The sequence below is a fragment of the Chelonia mydas genome, chromosome 11, assembly GCF_015237465.2.
Source record: "Chelonia mydas isolate rCheMyd1 chromosome 11, rCheMyd1.pri.v2, whole genome shotgun sequence".
NCBI classification, from domain to species: domain Eukaryota; kingdom Metazoa; phylum Chordata; order Testudines; family Cheloniidae; genus Chelonia; species Chelonia mydas.
Genome location: NC_051251.2, coordinates 68,898,048 through 68,920,604, shown reverse-complemented (window position 1 = coordinate 68,920,604; position 22,557 = coordinate 68,898,048). Strand labels below are relative to the sequence as shown.

The window sequence follows — 22,557 nt, the reverse complement described above, 5'->3', positions numbered from 1 at the left end:
GTTTCGGTTGGTTTTTAAGGTCCTTGAAGCGATACTGTTAGACATGTTGTGGTTGCGCTTACTCTTTTGCCTTTAGGTCCTGGCCTGCCGACTCCATCTCGCCCATCTTCTCCCTAAAATTGGCAAAGATGAAAGCGTTAATATGTAACACACGTGCAAGGATTATTGCTGCAACGTAAGAGTCACAAAAATCCATTTAGTCCAGAGCCAAAGTCCATAGGAGTCAATGGAAAGAGGCTTTTGAATCAGGCCCTTTTAGAATTAGTTACTTAGAGAGAAGTAAAAACAAAGATATAAAACTAAAAACAGGCTTGGTGCATATGCACTCTGGGTGAAATCTGGTCCCGTTGAAGTCAATGGAAATTTAATTATTGACTTCTCTGGCACCAGGATTTTACCCTGGTTGTATGATCAAGTTGCTCAAAAGAAACCAGAAGTCTCTCTGAACCAGTATATCAGATAGCTATTCTATTCCTAGAGGAACCAGGGGAACCAATCCAACACACATAAAGTCAATGGAAATTTTGCCACTGCCTTCAGTGTGAACAGGATTGAGCACCACTTCCCTGATCTCACCAATACTTATGCATATGCTTAACTTTACGTAAGTGCTGATCCTGCAAACATTCACCCAAACATGTTTGTTCCTCCTTATTTTAGATGACCCACCATTATCCCTCCTGCAGTTGACTTTTAGGACTGCAATCTGTATTAAGCTGAGAATGGTAGGAACTATGGTGACTGCTAAGTAGGGTATACATCTAGGCTCTGCGCAATGGGCCAGAAAGAGACCTAGCTACCACTTCGGGGCAACAGAGTGAATATCCCCCATAGAGCTGATAATATTTCTTGCACTGGTCTATACACCTGTTCTTGCTCATTGTGAAGAATTCTTAGGTATAAAGGAACAGATAGTAAGAGGCAAAAAAAAAAAAAATCACTTAATAGTATCCCCTCAGGTAACGTAAAGACTCCTCCAGAGAGTGATTGCCATTTAAAAAAAAATGTTCACACAAGAGTAAAACTATGATGTATATTTCTTCTTTATATGTCACCATGTAAAATACAAGGACCATAGGCAGGACAATAAAACTAAATTTTCTGCTTTGATGGAATTTTGCACATTTATACCAGAATGGGATTTAGCCCAGCATCCTTTAGAGCTGCACAGGACAATGCTTACTGTCTCTCCTCGAGGCCCAGGAAATCCAGGCTGTCCTTTTGTTCCAATATCACCAGGTTCACCCTGAAAAAGGGAGTATTCATTTAAGCCCTTATCTCTCCGCTTATGCATTGGTTCTTTTCTACAAATGCATCTGTAATGATCCCTTACAAGCAGGAATGTATGGCCATGTTTACACAACTAAAAATGTGTGGCTAAAGCCATAGCACTGTTTATCCTTTTGCCTGATCCAGTGATTTCAGAGACTGTGTGAAATACAGAAGCTGCAGTAATAAGTGCCACCATTTGTCTGTTATGAGCGTACCAACAATAAGGCCAAAATACAAAGGGCCAGACGTTTTGCTGATCGAACTCCATGGCAAAGTTATAAGAGCAGGTTTGGTGGCCCAATGGGTATATGTGAAGAGGGCATAACAGTGATAAGGATCACAAAAAAAAGGATTGGATCATTTTCTGGTGCAAATCAGCTAAGTCAATCAAGCTACACCAATTTACACCAGCTATATTATGAATATTATGAATCTCAAAGTTGTTTTTATTTTAATAAATGTGCCTTCTAGTTCAATGACATAGGATTCCAGTAAAGCAGCCAGTGGCTTAGCCTTTACCCTGCTTTGTTCCACTCTATGCAAACTCTTGAAGATGATAAATCACAATTTTGCTTGAACATGTTGATTGCCAGTATGTTTAAAAAAAGAGATTAAACTCATATTCAGCAGCTTTTCATTATTATTTTAGGCACTGATGCTCAATATTGATGCTCGCCGTACCTTTTGTCCCAAGGGACCAATCCTGCCCCGATCCCCGGGTGGTCCGGCAGCACCACCACCGCCCTACAATAGAAAGAAAAGAGCCAAAATTTTGCAACATGTCAATAAAGCTCAGTACATTGAAATTAAATATTGGGGCCTAGCTCCATAGCTCATTTAGCATTATTTATTAATAACGTGTGTATCAGCCACACCAAACAATCAAAAGGTTTTGCTCAACAGTGGAAATCACCTATTAGCTATTAAGACTGAGATCCATCAAAGCCACTTAGGGGCTCAGATGCCCAGTTCCCATTGATTTTAATGGGAATTGAGTGGAAAAACTGAGTTGGTGGCATTGTTAATATCTATCTACCCTGTCTGTAGACTAAATGCGTTTCAATTCCTCAGTAACTCTTTCTTCTTTCTCCCTATCCCCCTGCCTTAAAGACTTAGGCACCTTGACCAGAGAAGCAGGGGGCCGGAAGTCAAGTACTCCAACCACTAGCCACCTGGCCCTCCAAGCCCCCTATTACAGGGAGTTTGCCTGTAAAAAGATTGGAACTTGGTCAGGATTTGATCCAATGAATTTCAAATTCATGTTCATGTCTAAACCAGTAGTTTGGGGAACCTTAGCATGAGCTTCAAATAGAATTATTTTTGCAAGGCCTGGGGTACTGGGGAGAAAGACAAATACTGGACTTCATTCAAAGTCCCACTGAAATCAATGGAAAGATTCTCATTGACTTCATTTAAATCAGGTGCAGTAAGTTTCTTCTCCCAGAATGAGAAGAACAAGAAATATTTACCCTTGGGCCAGGAATGCCTTGCTCTCCTCTTAGACCTGGAGTCCCAATCTGACCGGGAGGACCCTGCATATGGAGAAGATAAATACTATATAAGGTATAAAATATTAAAAGACTGAGATAATATTGTTAAAATGAGACTGGGAGGGAGAACCAAAGTTACAAGACTAAAAGACAATTCTGAAAACCATGGGGACCAGTTCCAATGTTTCATGATGTGACCAACACACCATAAATATAATGAGTGACTCATGTCCTGGGGCAGAGCAATCAGGGCCCCTGTCAGCCACAGTGCAATCTACAGATCACAGTCACCTTGCCATAATATTCAGAAGCAGTTATGGACAAGGTCCCAAAGACATTTACCCAGAACAAGGCAAGCTGAAGCATATTGCAGTAGCAAGGTGAAGGAAGCAACATAGAAAAGGAAAACATATTTAGGCTGTTCAGGAACGGGCTGTGAAACTTACTAACCTGTGGCCCTCTTGTACCCTGTTCTCCCACGGTTCCTTGTAGACCCGGCGCACCTTTGCCACCCTTAAAATACAACATAATGCGGATTAGAATGGGCAGATCTGGGGTCGCAAACAATTTTCAGTGAGTCCCAACTAGCCTCCCTTTCTTTATGGCTAGATGGGAGGGGAGTTATGATGTTTTTTCTCTTGTAACCTGACGTCACAGTACAGAGACGGTTGAGAATCGCTGATGTAGAGTCATTTAAGCTCCTGTTAGCTTGTCTTCCACTTTAGCAAGAACAATGGCTCTGATGACTGGGTATTCTAAGGCCTCTTCACACTGCTCTGGTGATGTAAAGAGGCCTTACTATAAATGAGAATCAGGCACAATGAAAATTAACCCTTTAAGGCCAGTAAACCATGTGCATTAAGAGGTTCATTTCTCTTACTGATTCATATGTGTTTAAGTCCCATTACCATTAGTGTAACTGACTTACAAATGCGAAGGCCAATCCTGCAGTCCTTACTCAGGTAAATCTTGCAATGGAAGCACTGGAGTAAGATCTGCAGGGCTGGATTCCTGGGTTTACACTGCATAGTACAATAGGACAATTGATTCATAGATCTAAGGCCAGAAGGGACCATTAGCTCATCCAGTCTGACCTCCTGTCTAACACAGGCCAGAGAATTTCACCCAGTTTACCCCAGTTATGATAAACCATTGTAGGGTTATCATTTAATGACCTGAGCCTGCCAGGTGCTGAGCATTCTGAACTCCCTTTGCTTCAATGGAAGTTGAGGGCACTCGCTGTTTCTTAGGAGGGACTCAGCATCTTGTAGGATGGAGGACACAACACAGTGCAGTGCAGATTTAGACAGTGCAGAAATTAATTTGTAATACACATGGGCATGTGCTAAATAAATAACTGCACAACATTCTTACAAAGCACAGGAGATCAGGAACCCAGGGCACTAGATTTTTGATTCCTAACACTTTATTTTTTCCTACATTAAAAGTAGTCAACATGCTTTGTTGGGTGTAATTGTGAGGCTCAGGTTTCCAATATGAAAACTCACGCTGAGAAATTCAACATTTGAATTTCACAAATAGTCACTTAAAATTTGCTCTTTCCATGAACATTTGGCTAATACACGGGTTCACAATAGTAACAAAAGCAGACAGGAGTGAGACCCTGGAGCTGAAATCAATGCCATTATTCTATTCAAGCAATGAATCCTGGGAAATTTTTGTCAAGTATTCTCTCAGCTCTTTTCAGTCTCCTCTAATTGCTCACTGTCTCCTCCGCCAGTTTATGCTTCTCCTTTACTTTCAGAACACATGACCGGAGGGTAAGTCAACACTGGGGTTTGTTTCTTGCTCTTTTTAATATGAGATTGCTCCTTGTCCCCCACGCGTTGTGTCTGGTGACTGGACTGAAAGAGAGAGTAGAATAGGCCTGCACTTTGCAGATGTGGAGTCTAATCTCACAACAGCCACAGGATGGGAAGGAGCTGAGAAATGTGAGGAAGGGGGTAAGTTTGGAGGAGATGTGGAAGAAAAGAAGAGAGAAACAAAACCCAAGTCTGCTTCCAGCAGTACTGTGCAAGTCACTCTGTCTGGAACACATCAACTCTGTACCACTTACACGGTCTGCGATGCAAACCGGCCACCTGTGCAACATTGCCACACAACACACTAGACACTTACTTTGGGTCCTGGGGGCCCTCTTCTTCCGAAACTACCCTGTGAATCAATAAATCACAACAAAACATGTTATGCCAAGCAACTGAATCTAATACTCACAGCTTGTGGTCTGTGGATTCCTTTAACCATGTACTTAGCATGGAAGCAACAGAGAAGCAGAGAAAGGTGTCTCCAAAGAGCTCTGGCTTGCCAGCTGAAATAGCAACGACGTCCTTTTTGCCCTTTAAAAACGATGGGCCTTCTTCTGCTGTCTTTCACACCAACGTAAACTCCACAGACATCAACAGAGTTCTTCCAATGGCAATGAGATCAGAGCCTGACCTTAAAACTCTAGGGAAAGGGTGGAAAAGCACAAGGCCTTTTCCCCCTGAGGTTCGTTTGGTATTTTTTAGTTCCCTCTTAGAGTTGTAAGGAAAATATGAAGTAAGGCACAGAACGAAGCAAGTTTTTTCTGTGAACAAGATTCCTCAGACATGAACTGGGTTTACCCCAGCTGAGGACCTGGTCCTAAATATTGCCGACTGTAATATCGGCAACAAAAATACATGAAATACACACTTGTGAATCGGAAGAGGCACATTCACTATAACACGTGGCCTGGGGGCAATAGCAGACCCTATATCAACTGAGTCTGGGTGCATCTTAGTTACACTTTCAGGGATCTCTTTTGATCCCAAACATACAAATAAGCATCCCCACAAGCTCTTGAAAGCTCCGCTGAAGCATCTAAAAGGAGGTTGCAATTTTCTGAAGAGACGCACAAACGCACCTTGTGGTGTATGAGATTAGAATGGAGCCCAGAGGGTACAGAGATGTGTGCTGGGTCTGCAACTCAATATGGCCATTTCAAAAAGGAATTCACTGCTATGAACATGAGCCATGTCAAATATACCAGGTGCTCTGATGCAAACTGCTAGCTAATAACACCATTCTGTCCCATGCAACAATATTCTTTCAGGTATACCATGCCATTAGGGCATAGCCCTCAGCTGGGAGCAAGATGGAGCTGTGAATTGGGGGGAGATTTACTTTAATCTGCTCTCACACTGGTTTTACATTGGTATACCTCCCAGATCTTCTCTAGAGTATAACCGAGAGCAGAATCAGGCCTCAGTTTTGAGAACTGTTCTGCACCCGATGTCCACTCAGCAGTGCTATCAAGTTCTGACATACATGTTGTAGATCCAAGACACACACACATGATACATGTCAAGTTGACTTTGTTTCAAAATTAGGTAATGATTTTTTGTTCTGATAGGTAAAATTTTACTTCTCTTTGCATATTGACTGTCTAAATCAGAGAGAGATCTAATCTGCAACGTTATTATCCAACTTTCTCACAGTTTGGGATGTTCAGATTGGTGGATTTGAATTGGGCCCATGTCTAATAAAAATACAAGCCTAATTCTATAAAATAACTGCACTCTTTAAATATTATGTCTAAGTCCTCTCTAAACAAATGAAAAAATGTATGTTTCAGTCCTGAAATCTCTGCTCAGTCCTTACTCAGGCAAAACTCCCACTGAGTTGGCAGTGTGGGAGTTTTGATTCATTAAGGACAGAAAAGACAGCAGAATATGGCCTGTCATGATTAAGCAGCACTGATTGAAGTGACAGACCAATGTCTTTTTCATTTAGGTTCCACTGGTGTACTTTTACACCCTTTTTACACTTTTTAAATTGACCCTTCAAGATCCTTTTCATAGCACGAGATACTTCCTTGAGAGGGAGGGGTTGTCTACAATACCAGGATAACTAAGGATACTCACATCATTTCCAACTCCACCAGGGGAACCCGCCCCCCCATCTGGTCCAGGTTCTCCCTATGGTAAATGAAAGACTGAGATGAGAGTCCTGAGATTTACTAGCAAGCAGAACACAGTTTAGCTCTCAAAAATTAAACATTCATACCAGCTATATTAGTGACTGATCCAAAGTCCTTTCGAAGTTGATGGAAAATCTTTCTATTGACTCCAGTGGGCTTTGGATCAGGCCCTTGACATACATCTTAGAGTTAGTCAGAACTCAGAATTCCCATTCTATAGGAAATTCCAATATTAAAAAAAAATTTAATTTCTTGCTCAACACAATTTTTGAAAAAAAATCATTTCACACCGATTGAAGCATTGCATTTGGATAAAATCACAATGTTTCATTCCAATCTTGGAGTTTAAAAAAATCTATATTAAAAATGAGAATGTATATTATATTATAATCCATTTTTATTATGGTATATTCCAATGTATAATAATATAAAAGAAATACATTTCTCAATGAAGAACAGTTTCAAAATGAAATTGCAACCATCTGCTCCAATAAGGCTTCATTTCAAATTGTTTTAAATCCAATTTTGCTAAACGTGACATGGTCCCACAGAAAGTTTCAATTTCAACAAAATGCCATTTTTCAGAGGGAAAATATGCCCTCTGAAAAATTTTGATCAGCTCTCCTAAATATAAATATTGTGTGCAATGTCCTATTTTCTTGCTTTATTTGTTCTATCATGCTTTAAAAAAAAATCTCAATACTTTACCATTGGTCCAATTTCACCCTTTGAGCCTCTGGGTCCTCGCTGTGTGTTATCAAGTCCAGTCTCACCCTGAAAGCAGCAGAAGCAATGAAAACCACTGGTGTAAGTGGGGCACTGAGGCAGACATCCCGTGCTGGAAAACAGTCCATCATATTTCAACATCCACGTTTCATTTTTTAACATACATCGTATGAAATAGATCACAATGGTGGCTGGGGACATGAGACATCTTGCAAGAGTGGAATAAGAATGGGGAAAGTATTTCCTATAATGAAGCCATGTTTCCAATAAGTAAATAAATGGCCAGTTTAACATAAGTCAACATCGAGAGGCAAGTGCTAGCCACTCGCTGATTCTGCCCAGGCAGCTACTACTTTGGGGCTTTCCTGTGCCCACACAGTAACTTGCATAATAGGTATGATTCAGTATGATTGTGCCTTCATATGGCAACTACTTTACCACCTTCACAGTACGTCTAGGTCTGTCTATTTAGATGACACAGCGCCTGGATAGCTCAGTCAGTAGAGCATCAGACTTTTTAATCTGAGGGTCCAGGGTTCAAGTCCCTGTTTGGGTGAGTCTCACTTTGTGGCGAGGGTAGCTCAGTGGTTTGAGCATTGACCTGCTAAACCCAGGGTTGTGAGTTCAATCTTTGAGGGGGCCATTTAGGGATGTGGGGCAAAAATTGGGGATTGGTCCTGCTTTGAGCAGGGGGTTGGACTAGAGGACCTCCTGAGGTCCCTTCCAACCCTGATATTCTATGGTTCTATGATTCTTCTCATCAGCCATGTAATACAGCACTGGCCCATGTGTGCTTCTTATATTGCTCTGGCTCATCTCAGCATCACATTTTCAGACTGCACCTTTGGGTTTCAAAACAGGAACATGTCTCATGTTTAATTACCAGGCAACCTGTACTGTTTACTTGCACATCTCATTGAGCCGCCATCCTCAGTAGGTTCAGTGGGTCACATTCTGGCAGGCACCTGGAAATAGGCGTATTACTGACATGTATGTGGCAATGGCCATTTGCCATGTGCCTGTCCTCTGGAAGTGCGGTAGCAGTGCAGCCAGCTCTTGTCCAATCTGTACATTCCTAACACAGCCGGGGCCAGACCCTCAACTGGTGACTCTAGGGGAGCTACAAGGCACCAAGAATCTAGCCCCCCATCAGCTGGAGTGCTGGATGCAGCAGGAACGAAGAACCATCCTTGTAGGCTAATCCGTGCCGAGGCCAGAGTGGGGAGGCCTAGCCGGCGTAAATCCTTATAAAGACTAAAGTATAGTTACCGGATCACCTCGAAGCCCTCGGTCACCTCGTTCTCCTCTGTCTCCTTTTACGCCTTTATCACCCTTTCAGGAGATATACAGAAAATTAGAAACGCCGCAGAAAGGGCTCACACACCTGCCTATATGGGGTAGATTTACTCAGCACAGCAACTGTGATCCTTCTCTGCTCTCTCAGGCGAAACTCCCGTAAGGATGAAGTGAGGAATGCAGGAGCAAGCTGAGCCATGTGAATTTGACTCATGGAATAAAACAGATCACTGCTGGGGAGAGTCCCTTTGGCTCTGGATTTGCCCACTGCTATTGGCTTTGGTACAAGTCTTAATGAATAAAAAGTATTCAGCCACTCATAAGAAAGGGAGCATATTGGCTTTGATCCTTAGCTACACACACAGCAGCCCTGCAGCTGGTATAGTTGGTCATGGGAGGACTTCCCCAGTGTAGGAGGTTCCCTGCTGCTGTACAGGTGATATAGTGGCTCCTATGCTCTCCAACTCCCTGCTGAGATAAGAGGTGTGACAGGAGAAAGGGGGCATGCCCAGGGCTTCCCTCTGCCCCAGCAATCCCTAGCTGGTGTAACAATCCCTTGAGAATACAGGGAGCTGACGTAACTTAGAGCAGCCTTCAGGCTGCTCTTATACCATGGGACCAGACTGTTGCACGTCCAGCCTAGGATGAGAAGAGCAAAAAGTGGCTTAAACCCAATCCCTCCCAAATTGTGTGGTGTGTCCCTCAACCCCAGCCAAGCACTGGGGTCACTGAGTGTAACCATTCTGGAACAGTGTATATAATAAAACATACCCTTCTGCCGGCACTGCCTCGGTCCCCAGAAGAGCCTGGTAGGCCTCTCTCACCCTGCCAAAGACAAACGCGTTAGCAGAATTTCTGCTGCTTTAGGGGGAATAGCACCACGGCAGCTCATTAAGAGAGAGCTCATTAAAATGACTTACTTCTTCTCCATCTATGCCATCCAGGCCGATTTCTCCCAGTTCGCCCTACAGAATAATAAAAGAAGCATGGTACAAATGATTAAATGTACACATAGGTGAAGAGAGGAAATATTTCACACACACTCGTGCTACCCGTCACTGTCGTTATGTTTGTAACACGCTCACGTACCTTTTCTCCTGGGAATCCGCGGGAGCCCTGAAGATAACAGAAAATAGATGGTTACTCTCCCCTAGAGACTTCCCACAGAGATTGCAGCTAGGGAGAGATGGGGCACTCAAACCAGGGTCATAAACCTCCCCACTCAAAGTGAGAAGGGGAGGCAGCCAGGTTATCTGTGTCCTTATAGCCTTTCAGCTGGCATCAGTGGGAGCTGGACAGTACTTAATTTGTGCCAGGGCTGAGCTCCGGTGCCTCTGGGCTTGGCAGTTGATAGCCCCGGTGCCTCTGGGCTTGGCAGTTCATAGCCCTGGTGCCTCTGGGCTTGGCAGTTCATAGCCCCGGCGCCTCTGGACTTAGTGTGTCAATTATGAAAGTAAACAAATTTCTTGAGCCCCGGCACCTCTTTCATTACAAGTTAAGCACCAGAGCTGGACTGTGCGCTAAGTCAGCAGATAAGCATGAAGAGTTTGGAAAAAATCTACTACGGGAGCCAGCTGCCCTATTTCGTCCAACAGCTGTTTTCTAGGGAACTTTTCCAAGTGTGAGGAGAGCTGAGGACGGATTGAGCCTGAAGTGAGGGGCAACATGTAGCTGAACTGCCCTGTGAAGGAATTTTACAACCCTCTCTCACTGCCGCCTTTGACAGAGTGCTCCCTTCCACCCAGCAGCTCCCCTGACCAGCAAGTAGTGGGTGGCAGAGGGTGGACAGCCAAGAGTCCGCCCACTCTCCAACCCCTCCCCACCCCACTCAATCACCACAGAGAGCATCTGGAAAACAGGGGGTGCAATCCACACTGGACGCAAGATCTGGGTAGGTCTCAGTCTAGCAGGGACTTTGGAGTGCAGCTTTTACTGCCCTTTCCTCATCTTACTTTGCTGAGTAAGACAAGGGCACAATCTAGCCCATAAAGTGGCGATCGGAAATTGGGCCCCCTCCCCCATTCTCATGATGCATCACAAAGTAATGTCTATATTAGCCATTGGCCTCAATAAATAGTTTACTCCTTAAACAAATCCCCTTCTCCTCAACCTAATGACCTCATGCCTGATCCCTTTTCTGAGCCACAATACATTTGTATCCAAAGGATGTTCCAGACTGGATATTTTTCTAAGAGAGACGTTCTAGCTCTCTCACAAGATATGGGTTTGATACAGGGATCGCTGGGAGAAATTCTCTGGCATGTGACAGAATGGTCCCTTCTGGCCTCAGAGTCTATGAATATTTATAATAAAAATTGCAAATCTCCCCAAGTTCTTGCTTTTTCTTGTCCCTTTTTCTGAGCCATTATTCAATACATCCATTTAAAACAATAGTCATCTTCTCCCTTTGCTCTCTGCCTCCCAATTGCAGTTTCCCTCCCACACATAATCCCAGCCCTGAGCCAATATTCACACATGGTGATGGTATCAAGAAAATCAATCTCCTCTCTTCTCTCTCCCCTATGGTCCAGCTGCAAAGGCTCCCAATGATAACATTATTTTTGTCTGCAGACTGTGTGATATTGGGTTTAAGCGCTTTGCATGGTATTGTTCCTTCACATTACAATGCTATGAAATACTGATACTGTGACATATGTGGAAGGCACCATACTTCTGTCTTATGGAAATAGCCCTTTCCTAGTTTTGCATAAGATCCTCAGCTGGGGGAATAAGCTGTAATGGATCTACACTCCTTGACACCTACTTAGGATGTGGCTGTATTCTCTAGAGATTCATTAAAAACATACCTTAATTCCTCTCTGACCAGGACAACCTTGGAATCCTTGAGTTCCATTGACACCTGGCGGACCCCGTTCACCCTAATGTAGGAATGGAGCAATTAGTAATGGTCTACGATACACCCTACTCGCCCTAACTTTGTGTATTTACACACTTGGATTGAGATTTTACTGTACCAGAAACTGAAAATGCCTATAAGGGCTGGGCATGTTTACATGATACAATCTAACAGTACTTTCAGAGGTCAGCAACTGACAGGGGCAGGCAGCTGCAGTGTGAGTTTCCTCACAGCATCCTGCCAATGACCCTGGTCACGACCTGTGGGGGCCAACCCTAGTTTTAGGAAGCAATTGAAAGAGAATATCTTCTTGCTAAATTGTTTCTAGCCTCTCAAATACAGAATTGTGTTACGAGGTTCTCCTAAAAGAAAATGGATTCTGGATGGGTCGGTAATGAGATCCTGCCCTTAACTATTCAGACACAACTCCCATGGCACATAGTATCTGAGAGCAGAATTTGGCTTCTCTCTATTATGTTGCTAGATGGATGAGAAAAGCCAGTTGGCCTCCATCTCACCATCTGGTGCTGTGCATCACGGTCTGTTTATTTCCTAGTTTATGTACGACTTCAGGGTGAAGTAACTGTTCAGAGGCGATAATGTTAATGAGAAATTAAAATCATGGGACTTTTTTCTTCACCATCACTGTTACTGTCTGATATCCCAAAGGTTGGACTGAAAAGGGCAGCACAATCACTCCACATTTCTTCCAGTCAGCATCGATTCCTTTGGGGTACTCCACTAGCTGCACACAGGCAGGGTGTTTGCTCTGTTTGTTTGGCTTTCTGTGTAACTCCGCTGTGGCCAAAGCTGCTCTGCCCTGAGTAAGGGGTGGCAAACAGGTGTGTGCTCCACCCTTGGAGTAGCCCAGAGACTGAAAGGCACACCCTTCCCCAGCTCCCCCTAGCTTCTAACACCTTTCCACACCCCATTGTGAGTCAGGTCAACTACTCAGGCCAGCGACTAGTGGGGGCTGGAAGCAGGGCACCTCCCATTCCCTGCCCCACATTCACAGGAGGGGATGTTGGGCGCAAAGTCCCAGCTCCCCACCACCACCACAGCCAGAAACAATCTGAGCAATGTCAAGAGCCCCCTTCATTTCCCCCTGAGGCAATATAGCTCTAGGCAGTTACTTACGGGTCCACCTTCATCGCCTGGATAGCCTCTGTAGCCGTTCTCACCTGAAATGCCCTAAAAAACAATGCATATCAGTTGATTTTCCACATAATATCTGAGGTTTCCTTGCTACAATCCATGCTCCCCCTTTAAGCCCCTGTTCAAAATATCCCTGGATTTAATACAGAGCAGATGTTTGGGTCGTATAATCTATAAAGAAACTAGTTAAATTAAATAATCTGATTACGACTTCCACAGACCCTCAAACTGTGCAGACAGCTAGTCTATGCAACCACATATGATTCTTCATTTTCCTGACACTGTCCCATCCAATTGCTACACCTACTGGTCGCATCTTGTCTTAAATTAGATTGTAAACGGTATGGGGCAGGCTCTGTCTCCTGCCGTGTTTGTACAGCACCCAGCACAGTCAGGTTCTGACCCTGACTGGAGACACTAGATGGAACTGCATTAAGAAGAAATTCTGAATGAATACCATTACTATAGAACACGAAGCCCTACAATTTCATTAGTGTTGCTTTAGATGATTGTCTCTAAAATTCAACCCTCCTCCTGAATCGTAATGCAGGATGCTGGAGTGAGTGAGTGCTCCATTTATATTTCTTTATTAGGGGAAAGGTCTGAAAGCTGGAGAGGATTTCTGTGAAATGTGAACCTAAGCTTGGATAGTTCAAAACTAGATACAGTAACATACCTTTGGTCCAATGGTACCTGGCATTCCTCTATCTCCCCGCTGCCCAGAACACTTGCATGGCACTCGGCAGCATACTTTTTCTGCAATGTTGTCCTATAATGAAAGAAAGCTGTTAAAAACTCATGCAGGAGATGAACTCCCAAAGCAACATTCATCCTTGAGTGTGGGGTGAGGTACAGGTCTGCAGGAAGAGTAATTTAGTACATGAAGGAGCTAAGGTTTATCCCCCAATCCTGCAGCGAAAGCTGCACAAGTTCAGGTGGCTATCCACATTGAGCAAGGTTTCATTGCAGGGTAAGGACCTGGATATTAGTGGATTTTAGCAAAATGTTCGCTACAGCCTCAGAAACAGAGCCAGACAAGGATGGAGAAAAAATATTCACCAGGATTTTAGGCACTTTTAAATGGAATTTTGCCTACACTATATTTGCAACCATTTCTAGTTGCTCTTCCCAAACGTCCATGCGAGCAAAGATGTGTGTACACACATGTTCATGGAAAGTGAATGCCAGACTCCCAGCAAACTTCTTTTCAGGCAGAAATGGAAGTAATTCACACAGGCTAGGTCACATAATTGGGGAAAAGAGGATCTAAATTCACCCCTGGGCAGAGGGCCAATGCAAGGACTTGAGTCAGAGTTGAGTGGGGCATTGGCCTTGATATGCCCCAGTTTCGCCCAGAAACAATACCATATGATTTAAGGTGATCAATCTCAATGCTGAAATGTCGAATCATGAGCATGGAATGCTCCAACGAATCCTCACAGCGAGCATTCCGCAGGCTGAAAGTCATTGGAACAAAATAATTTCGAAGAGCAGATGAATTCATGAAAAGTAGTCTAGTTTTGGGTACCAAGTATCAGTGTTAGTCTGTATCCACAAAAACAACGAGGAGTCCGGTGGCACCTTAAAGACTAACAGATTTATTTGGGCATAAGCTTTCGTGGAGTCATGCATCTGAAGAAGTGGGTTTTTTACCCATGAAAGCTTATGCCCATATAAACCTGTTAGTCTTTAAGGTGCCAGCAGACTCCTCATTAGTTTTGGGTAGTTCATTAGCAGGAAACCAGTAACAAAATTCAGCAAGTAAATTGTTTGTCACTGAGGTCTCACCTATCTCTATTCAGCCTTTTACTAGGAAAATTCATTCAAATTGAATTGCACAGAGGTAGACTGAAAACTAGCTCAAACGCCACAAGCCAAAGGGTAATGTTAAACAACTATGTAGTGGTTTGGGGACAAAGTGTCCAGTGGAGGTAACACAAGGATCAGTGTGAAATCTGGTCTTATTTAACATTTTAATTAAGGATCTGGACGAGGAAGGTCATAAAACTGGCAGCCGATACTAAACTGGGGGCAACTGCAAATGCCAATGAAGACAGAAAATCATTGCAAAGAGCCCTAGAGAGATTACATAGATGGGTGTAAAATAATAAAATTGCAAGCTAGTTCATTATCAAAAATATTACTGAAAGGCAGCTATCCACGCAGGGGAAGAAACCTAGAAAGCAGCGCTGCTAAAGAGATTTAATGAGACACAGAATAAGAGCAAGGTAGCCACAAGTTTGTAGTGCGACAAGGCAGCAAGACTAATGCAAATGGCATCTAGAGAGATCTAACTTATTGGAACAGGGAAATAATAGTCCTGTTCTATGGCATCGCATCTGGAGTACTGGGTTGAAACCTCAGGTAGTATAAACTGGCATAGCTCCTCTGAAATCAATAGAGCAGCACCAGTTCACACAAGAAAGTCAGGATTTAATTTTATTCACTGCAGCATCCACAAAAATACACAAAAGAGTTTATAGGGCTAGATGCACAGCTCATGTAAATCAGCAGAGCTCCATGGATGGAGGATTTCCACCAGCCAAAGATCCGGCCACAGTCTTTGTAAAGTTTCTGCTCTATACAAGCTGTTGGCTCAAAGTTACTTACAAGTTGTTCTGCCAGTTCGAAATCTAAATCCAGCAGATTTACTCTCAGAGGCCTGTTATACGTGAACCCACGTCCAAACTCTAACTGCATCACATCCTCAAAATTTGGCGTTCTCTCCAGGCCCACAAAGATGAGCGCCTTTACACCTGAAGGATTGGAACAGAATGCATTTCTGTGAAAGCACCAGCAAGACTTGGAAGCATGCATATTGTAAAATCTAACTATGGATTGTTCCTGTCTGTCTAACTGGAAACCTAAAGAAAATATTGGCACATGTTTATTAACTTGAATGATTTTAGGGGACTGGATAATGCAAGGGATTAACGATCCATCCGCCTCTCTCTGGGTTTGAAAGTCATCACGTTTAGGTGCCAGTAGGTAGTGGATGGGCTACACACACAGCGTTTCACCTCTAGGTCACCAGCTTGACTCCAATTTGCTTCATTTAATGGCTGAAACACCTGGTGGCTGGGGATTTGTCCTTATAAAGCTACTTAGCGGTCTCGGCCCAATGGGGACAGGTGGCCAGATGACCAAAATTGTCCTCATGGGGTTAGATGCCAGGTGGCCCCATACCAGGGTGGTGCAGTAGGGAGGGAGCGAGGAATTGCACTGCTCTTGTGTGGGCTGCAGACGATTGGGTCAGATTTGCAGCTTCTGCGCTCAGGGCTGTCCCAAGATGCTCCCGCTAGGAGCACTGTGCCCAGAAGGGGGCAGGAAGGAGAGAGAACCATGGTCAGCTGTGAGAGCGTGCTGGGCCTATGCTGCACTCTCTAAAGGGGTGTAGCAGTCTGTACTGCCCACAGTGCACCAGGAGGCAGAATGTCTCCCCTGGCAGTGCAGAGTTGCTCCTTAACAGTACAATCCAGCCCGTATATAATTCCAGGTGGAAAGAGCAAAGGCAGAGGGTCCAGTCCTGCCAGCTCTTTGCCTCTGGAACTTGCCCTGCAGCTAATGGGAGTTCTGTGTACAGAGGGTTTGCAGAATCAGTCCATGAATGAGTGTGGACGCTGAACTCCCATCTCATTCCTTTATCTGGTCCCTTCAGACCCTATCAGCAGCACAGGGCGGGGCTTGCACTGCCAATGCCAGTGCTGGACCTGCTCTGTACCTGAAGGATTCCATTTCCCGTCCTGCGCTGTCATCACTTTGGATGAAACAGATCAGCATCCCAGGAATCCTCGGCCGTCACAGGTCACAAGTGATCAGTTAATGTAAGCTGACTAAGAGCTGTGTGGATCCTGGATTGAACTCCACCCCTGTGTCCCAAATTCTGAGACATTCAGATTCAGATCTGAGTCCGTCAGCATGGGCTTGCCTCTGCCCGTGATATACCATACACAGAGTCTCGGTCAGTGTAATGCCTCCATAGCATTATTCAAAGGGGAAGAGGATTAAAAACAGCAAGCGTGTGTGGAATTCAGCTTCATACTGACCTCACCATTCATAGAGTCATCAAAAAGCTGAGTGCACCTCTTTGATTAGAAGCCATGAGCAAAATGAAGCAAAATGAAAAGTAAGTGTCCTGGCACTCTAACAGAATACCTTCTCTTTGCAGCGCGACTGACGCAGCCTCCAGCTGGGCCATTCCAGCATCTACGCCATCAGTCAGGTGAATTACCACCTGGGAACGAAACAATTCAAGTCAGGCCTCAATTGGGAAACACAGCCACATACAGCGATACAGTGAAATGTCTGGCCAGATTCTCAGCTGGTGTCGATTTTGCTTCGTTCCATTGCCTTCAATGGAATGATACAGATTTACACCACACTATTCAGAGCCGATCTTGCAATAACGTACTTTCCTCAGGTGCACATTTTGTCTGAGGTCACTCAGACTAGCTGATCCTACTGGTCCCTCCTGCCCCTCAAATATATGGATTTTTGGCTTGACGTGCCGGATCACGTTACTCGGATGTACATTTTCCAGTTAGTAATAGCTACAGCTCAGTATATGGCCCAAATCGGTATTCACAAACATTCGCCCGAGCGATACTCAACAGTGTTGTGCCTGTACAATATATTTTAAAATGACACTTAAGTGCAGCAAGACAATATGGTTAAGGTGCTCTAACAAGGATGCTTTGTTTATTAATTTCCCTGCATCCATTAAACTAAAATATATACAGCAATATTCCAAGGGAAGAAATAATGGGGAAAAACCCAGACATCTAGGGATCTTTGCTTTTCAGTGTCAGGAAATCTTTCATGCTCGCAACATTTCAGTGGGGCAATTTCCTACCTGGTGTAAATTGGCAGAGCTAAATTCACTTCTGTGGAGTTGTGCTTGTTTAAACCAGTAGAGAATCTTGCCCAGTGTGTTTCTATTTCCAAGAACATAGAAAAACCTCTGTGAGGAGAACCGAGACTTACTTTCACGCTGTCGGCAGGAGCTGTTCTAAATTTGTCCTGGTAAGATCTCAGCGTCTGTGGCGTCAGAACATATGGACCACGGTTGCGCATGTCTTGGAACTTCTCAAACAATTCCGGCTGGTACTCGGAAAAGTCAAATCCTTCAATGGCTCCAGTTGGTGTCTGCGCCATGATTGCCACTCGCACAGTTGGCTGCTGGTTGCCAGTACAGCTGATCCTCTGCATCTGGGTAATTCGTTTCAGAATGATCTCTACCTTGGACTCCAATGCTCTCTGAGAATTAAATATATTTTGCCCGGGTCCAACATCTGAGACATCAAACCCAAGTATCACATCCAGTTTGCATTCTGGGGAGGAAAAATGGGTAGAGTCATTCAGACACAGAATAAGCAGTGGGGGGAAGTTATTTCACTAGGAGGGTGGTGAAGCACTGGAATGGGTTACCGAGGGTGGTGGTGGAATCTCCTTCCTTAGATATTTTTAAGGTCAGGCTTGACAAAGCCCTGGCTGGGATGATTTAATTGGGGATTAGTCCTGCTTTGAGCAGGGGATTGGACTAGATGACATCCTGAGGTCTCTTTCCAACCCTAATCTTCTATGATTCTTCTATGATTCTATAATTGCTTCAGAACAGTGCAGGTACCGAACTCTGTTTATTTTTTTAAAATTGAGTCGCTACTTATCCATCTGTTGAATATTATCTGAATCCTAGATTGTGAGCTCTTTGGGCAAGCAACAATCTTTGTGCTATTTGTTTGGACAACAGCAAGTACAATAAGGCCTTGATCCTGGTTTGGATCCCTAACTACTACTTATAATAATAACAATGAATAAAAAGTGGTTATATTGGGGAAAAGGCCTACGTTTTTCTCAGTGTAGCTATTGTTTACAATTTGACTTAATCTATTAAAAAACAAATAGGAAATGAATCCGCTAATAAATAAATGTGTCATAGATTGCATGGGGAAATATCTTGTTTTGCCTCTGTGAAAGCCTGTCCATTCTTTAATAGTGGGCAAGTGTTTTCTCCTTTCATTTGTTACAATTTCCCATTTGTCGTCCAAAACTAGAGTTTCATTTTATCTTGATTTGCACAGAATTACAAGTCTTGCATTATTTTAGGAGAGAATTAGTACAAAGATTTAATATGAGATGCAAAAAGTCGAGTGGTTTAAGCAGGGCATTGGGAGCCAGGACTCCTGGGTTCTATTCCCAGTTTAGTGGCCAAACAGTTTTGTATCATTTGGCATGGCAGGTAGACTCTGTTAGCTACAGTTTTATCATCTGTGCTTTATCTGCTTCACAGGAATGTTGTGAGCCGTAATCGATCTCTGTGAAGTGTTTTGAGATCCTTCGATGAAAAATGCAATGATCAGTGCAAAATGTTATTATTATCTGTATCATGGGCATGTCTAACTTTTCCTCAGCGGGGACCACATCTTAAAAAAAAAAAGGGGGGATGGGCTGTTGCCAGCAGGAGAGTGAGTTTGTATGTGTGTGTGGGGGGGGGGGGGGAAGGGTGAGAAAACCTGGATTTGTGCTGGAAATGGCTCTACTTGATGATCACTTTAGATAAGCTGTTGCCAGCGGGGGAGTGGGGTGGGAGGAAGTTTTGTTTCATGGTCTCTGTGTGTATATAATGTCTTCTGCAGTTTCCACGATATGCTATGCATCCGATGAAGTGAGCTGTAGCTCACGAAAGCTCATGCTCAAATAAACTGGTTAGTCTCTAAGGTGCCACAAGTACTCCTTTTCATCTTAATAGAGAGATCATCACACAGTCTCCCCTCCCCTCCCAGTCCATCCACTGGACCCCTACCAGTCTGGATCCCCTTTCCATTCATGCAAGAACCCTGCAGAAACACCAGGTTCACCCTCCTTATTGCCAGCTTCTTCTGCGTGCATCCTGGCATGTCTGCAGCCATGCCGTCAGCTGGAAATGAGGAGGAGCAAGCATCATGTGACCTGGGCTATCTACAGAATGACCCACTAGTTGTATGGTACTTTCTTTTGCGGATCTCTGGAGCCAAACAAAGTCCATCACTCTGAGGGTGGACCAATGAAATAAATCCTACAATATGACAGTGTGCCCTGAAAGTTAAGGGCAGACCATGACAAAAGGGGTAAATCTCACTAATCTTCTCCCCACAATCCTTAATCCTCCAATGTATATAGTTATACCCAGTTCTGGTTTAAAGGCAAAATCCACGGTGAGGCCACCTGTCAAGCTGGAATTCACTGGCATAACATGCATACTAATCTTGGGCAGTTAGTTTTCAGTTTATCACTTAGTAAGCCTTTGGTCATGAAAACTAATTAAGACAGTACAAAGGAGCTAGCCAGATCAGATAACACTTAAATCCACAGGGCAATATTAGATCATTTAGTAACTGTTTTGTTTGAGGTGGAGATACTATCGTTGTCAACACATGATCAATCAACCCTCAGTGCAGGGGACTGGACTAGATGACCTCCCGAGGTCCCTAGGAATGCCTGTTGGGATTGTTATTTGACACATGTTGCAGTATCACCCCACATGTTCTAGGTGCTCCACAGATGCCTAGGAAGGCATGGTTTTAGTGCCAAAGAGCTTACCATCTAGGGAAGAGTTTACAGGCTAGGGCCGAGACCATGCAGGGCTGAGCCCACTCACTAGAATGTGCAAGATCCAGGCTTAAGAAAGCATGGCAACAGGAATACAACGATGCTATTGGAGGAGTCTGTTTAAAGCAAACAAAGTGCTCCAAGAGGAGAACTATACATGGAAATAATATTTTTACAGCAATGGTACTTACCTCTGGATTCACTCACTCCTGGACACAGTTGCTCTTCCATAACAGCATCGAGAGTAATCAACACTTGTTCGTTCAGTTCTGACAGTTCCTGGGCTGTTGCCACTCTGAAAGCGGTGGCACTATCACTGGACAGCTTGCTCACTTCATCCAGGTCAATGTTTTTCACACCAACGGCAAACACCTTGACCCCTGCGTTTGTCAGTGCCAGTGCTGCTGTCTGTCCTTCATCCAAAGGTTTGCCTCCGGTCACAATAAAAGCAACTTGAGGGACCCTGTCCTCCCCCCTGCTCCCAGCCTCTTTCACAAAGTGCTTTGCCTGGATGTGTTTGATGCCTTCTCCAGTATTAGCCACTCTGCCACCTCTATAGACTACTCTGTTGATAGCACGTAAGATCTGGTCTTTGGTGGTATAGTCCTTGAGAAAAAATTCATCGGTCACATCAGAGTTGTACTGGGCCAATCCCACTTTAATGGATTTATCCTCTGAATAGAGAGCATCAATTATGGAATATACAAATTGGATAACTTGCTGGAAGTTCTCTCTCCCTAAATTGATGGAGCTGTCCAGCAAAAACACGATGTCGACTTCCTTTTTACCATCTGAAACAGTTAAAAAGAAGGTGGGTATTAAATGCTTTGTGGCGCCCAGAATATTGTCTCAAACAATAGAGGGAAACGGACCATTCTTAAATTGTCGGCAAAGGCTGCCGTGCTGCACGTAGAAATAATTCTGCATTTCCTTTAGAAAAATGTCTTGCCTTGGAAAATACGGTGAGCAGTAAGACTACGGCTAATTCAGAATGAGTCAGTGAAGGCCAAGCCATTGAAAAGTGAATTGATGCCTCCTTTTTTGGGTGGCCAATCTTAAAGGAGCCCGACTTTCAGTGAGCAGGTGGCTGCTGCGTTTTCAAAAAGTCAGACCCCTTTAAGATGTCTCTTCTTTTGCTAGCACCCAAATTCACTAGTCACTTTTTCAAATCTTGGCCAGAATATACAAACTGACACAAACCCCAGCTCACACCTCACCTTTTTGGGGATTCATATTAGCACCTGAAGTCCAAAGTCTCCCTTGTCCCCAACTCCGCTCTGGCCCCTGCTCTGCACCTGTGCTGCTAGCCTGCTAACTCCATAGCAGAATCGGTCAGTCTGTGCTGGGAAAATGTCCTAAAGCACCAGTGAACTAGAAAAGCCCTCTGAAATGTGAGATTTGAAGAAACTAGACAGCAAAGCAGGTTCTGCAAGATTTATTGAGACCACATTTTGGATTTGGCAAAATATCAACCAGAGATGACTTCTTGGGAGCAAAGAGAACAAAGCAACAGGAAGGAGAAGAGAATCAATATGCTTAGGCTTGAGGCAACCATTTAGGGTGACAGATTATACGCAGAGAATACAAAAGGCACAGTTCGGGTCATTGAAAGAGACAATGATGGTTACATGGAGAAAAGGAGTGTCTGTATTTCAAAAGCTTTGGAGGAGCACCAAAAGATTATGAAGAACCAAACATTAAGCTTTGTCCATCAAGGTTCCAGATTAGGGTACCATTGGGTGTAATTCATTACTGGGTGCCAGTGAAAAATCAAACAAGGAAAATGCTGAGCAAGCAAATGATAAAAACAGTGATTCACACACAACATGCAAGCACTCCAGGGTGAAGCCAGTGCAGAGAACAGGATAGATTGGGGGGAGGCAGGGAACAGAATTCCAAATGCCAAATCTAAGTGCAAAACTTCTACTATTTTAGCAAAATGCCTGCTTCTATTTTAAGACGAGGAGAACTCCTAAATATAGTCCTGATCCAAGGCTCTTGGAAGTCTATGGAAATCTTTCCACTGACTTCAGTGGACTTTGGAGCAGGCCCCATGTGAAGTAATGATATATTTCACTACCACTTCCATCTCATCTTTATGTTTCTTCAGCAACACAAGCAGTTTTGTGACGGCTCAGAAGAAAGGGGCCGTAAAACATAATATTTATGATAGAGTCATGAAGTTTAAGGTCAGAGAGGACCCCCAGATCATC

The 22,557-nt window shown here is 43.9% G+C and overlaps 1 protein-coding gene across 12 annotated transcripts in view; it reads right to left on the bottom strand.

Annotated features, from left to right (window-relative positions):
• COL6A3 (collagen type VI alpha 3 chain) overlaps nucleotides 1-22,557 on the bottom strand; it is a 113,912-nt gene that overhangs the window by 38,879 nt on the left and 52,476 nt on the right. For all 12 annotated transcript variants that reach the window (XM_043525223.1, XM_043525224.1, XM_043525222.1 and 9 more), the window contains 19 exons: nucleotides 20,536-21,135; nucleotides 17,741-18,087; nucleotides 16,913-16,991; nucleotides 15,368-15,513; nucleotides 13,434-13,526; nucleotides 12,740-12,793; nucleotides 11,553-11,624; nucleotides 9,835-9,861; nucleotides 9,666-9,710; nucleotides 9,517-9,570; nucleotides 8,719-8,781; nucleotides 7,432-7,497; nucleotides 6,668-6,721; nucleotides 4,902-4,937; nucleotides 3,213-3,275; nucleotides 2,742-2,804; nucleotides 1,954-2,016; nucleotides 1,184-1,246; nucleotides 63-113 (listed from right to left, as the gene is read on the bottom strand). In XM_043525223.1, the coding sequence (XP_043381158.1) occupies nucleotides 63-113; nucleotides 1,184-1,246; nucleotides 1,954-2,016; nucleotides 2,742-2,804; nucleotides 3,213-3,275; nucleotides 4,902-4,937; nucleotides 6,668-6,721; nucleotides 7,432-7,497; nucleotides 8,719-8,781; nucleotides 9,517-9,570; nucleotides 9,666-9,710; nucleotides 9,835-9,861; nucleotides 11,553-11,624; nucleotides 12,740-12,793; nucleotides 13,434-13,526; nucleotides 15,368-15,513; nucleotides 16,913-16,991; nucleotides 17,741-18,087; nucleotides 20,536-21,135 (2,039 nt within the window). The remainder of the gene's footprint in view (nucleotides 1-62; nucleotides 114-1,183; nucleotides 1,247-1,953; nucleotides 2,017-2,741; nucleotides 2,805-3,212; nucleotides 3,276-4,901; nucleotides 4,938-6,667; nucleotides 6,722-7,431; nucleotides 7,498-8,718; nucleotides 8,782-9,516; nucleotides 9,571-9,665; nucleotides 9,711-9,834; nucleotides 9,862-11,552; nucleotides 11,625-12,739; nucleotides 12,794-13,433; nucleotides 13,527-15,367; nucleotides 15,514-16,912; nucleotides 16,992-17,740; nucleotides 18,088-20,535; nucleotides 21,136-22,557) is intronic.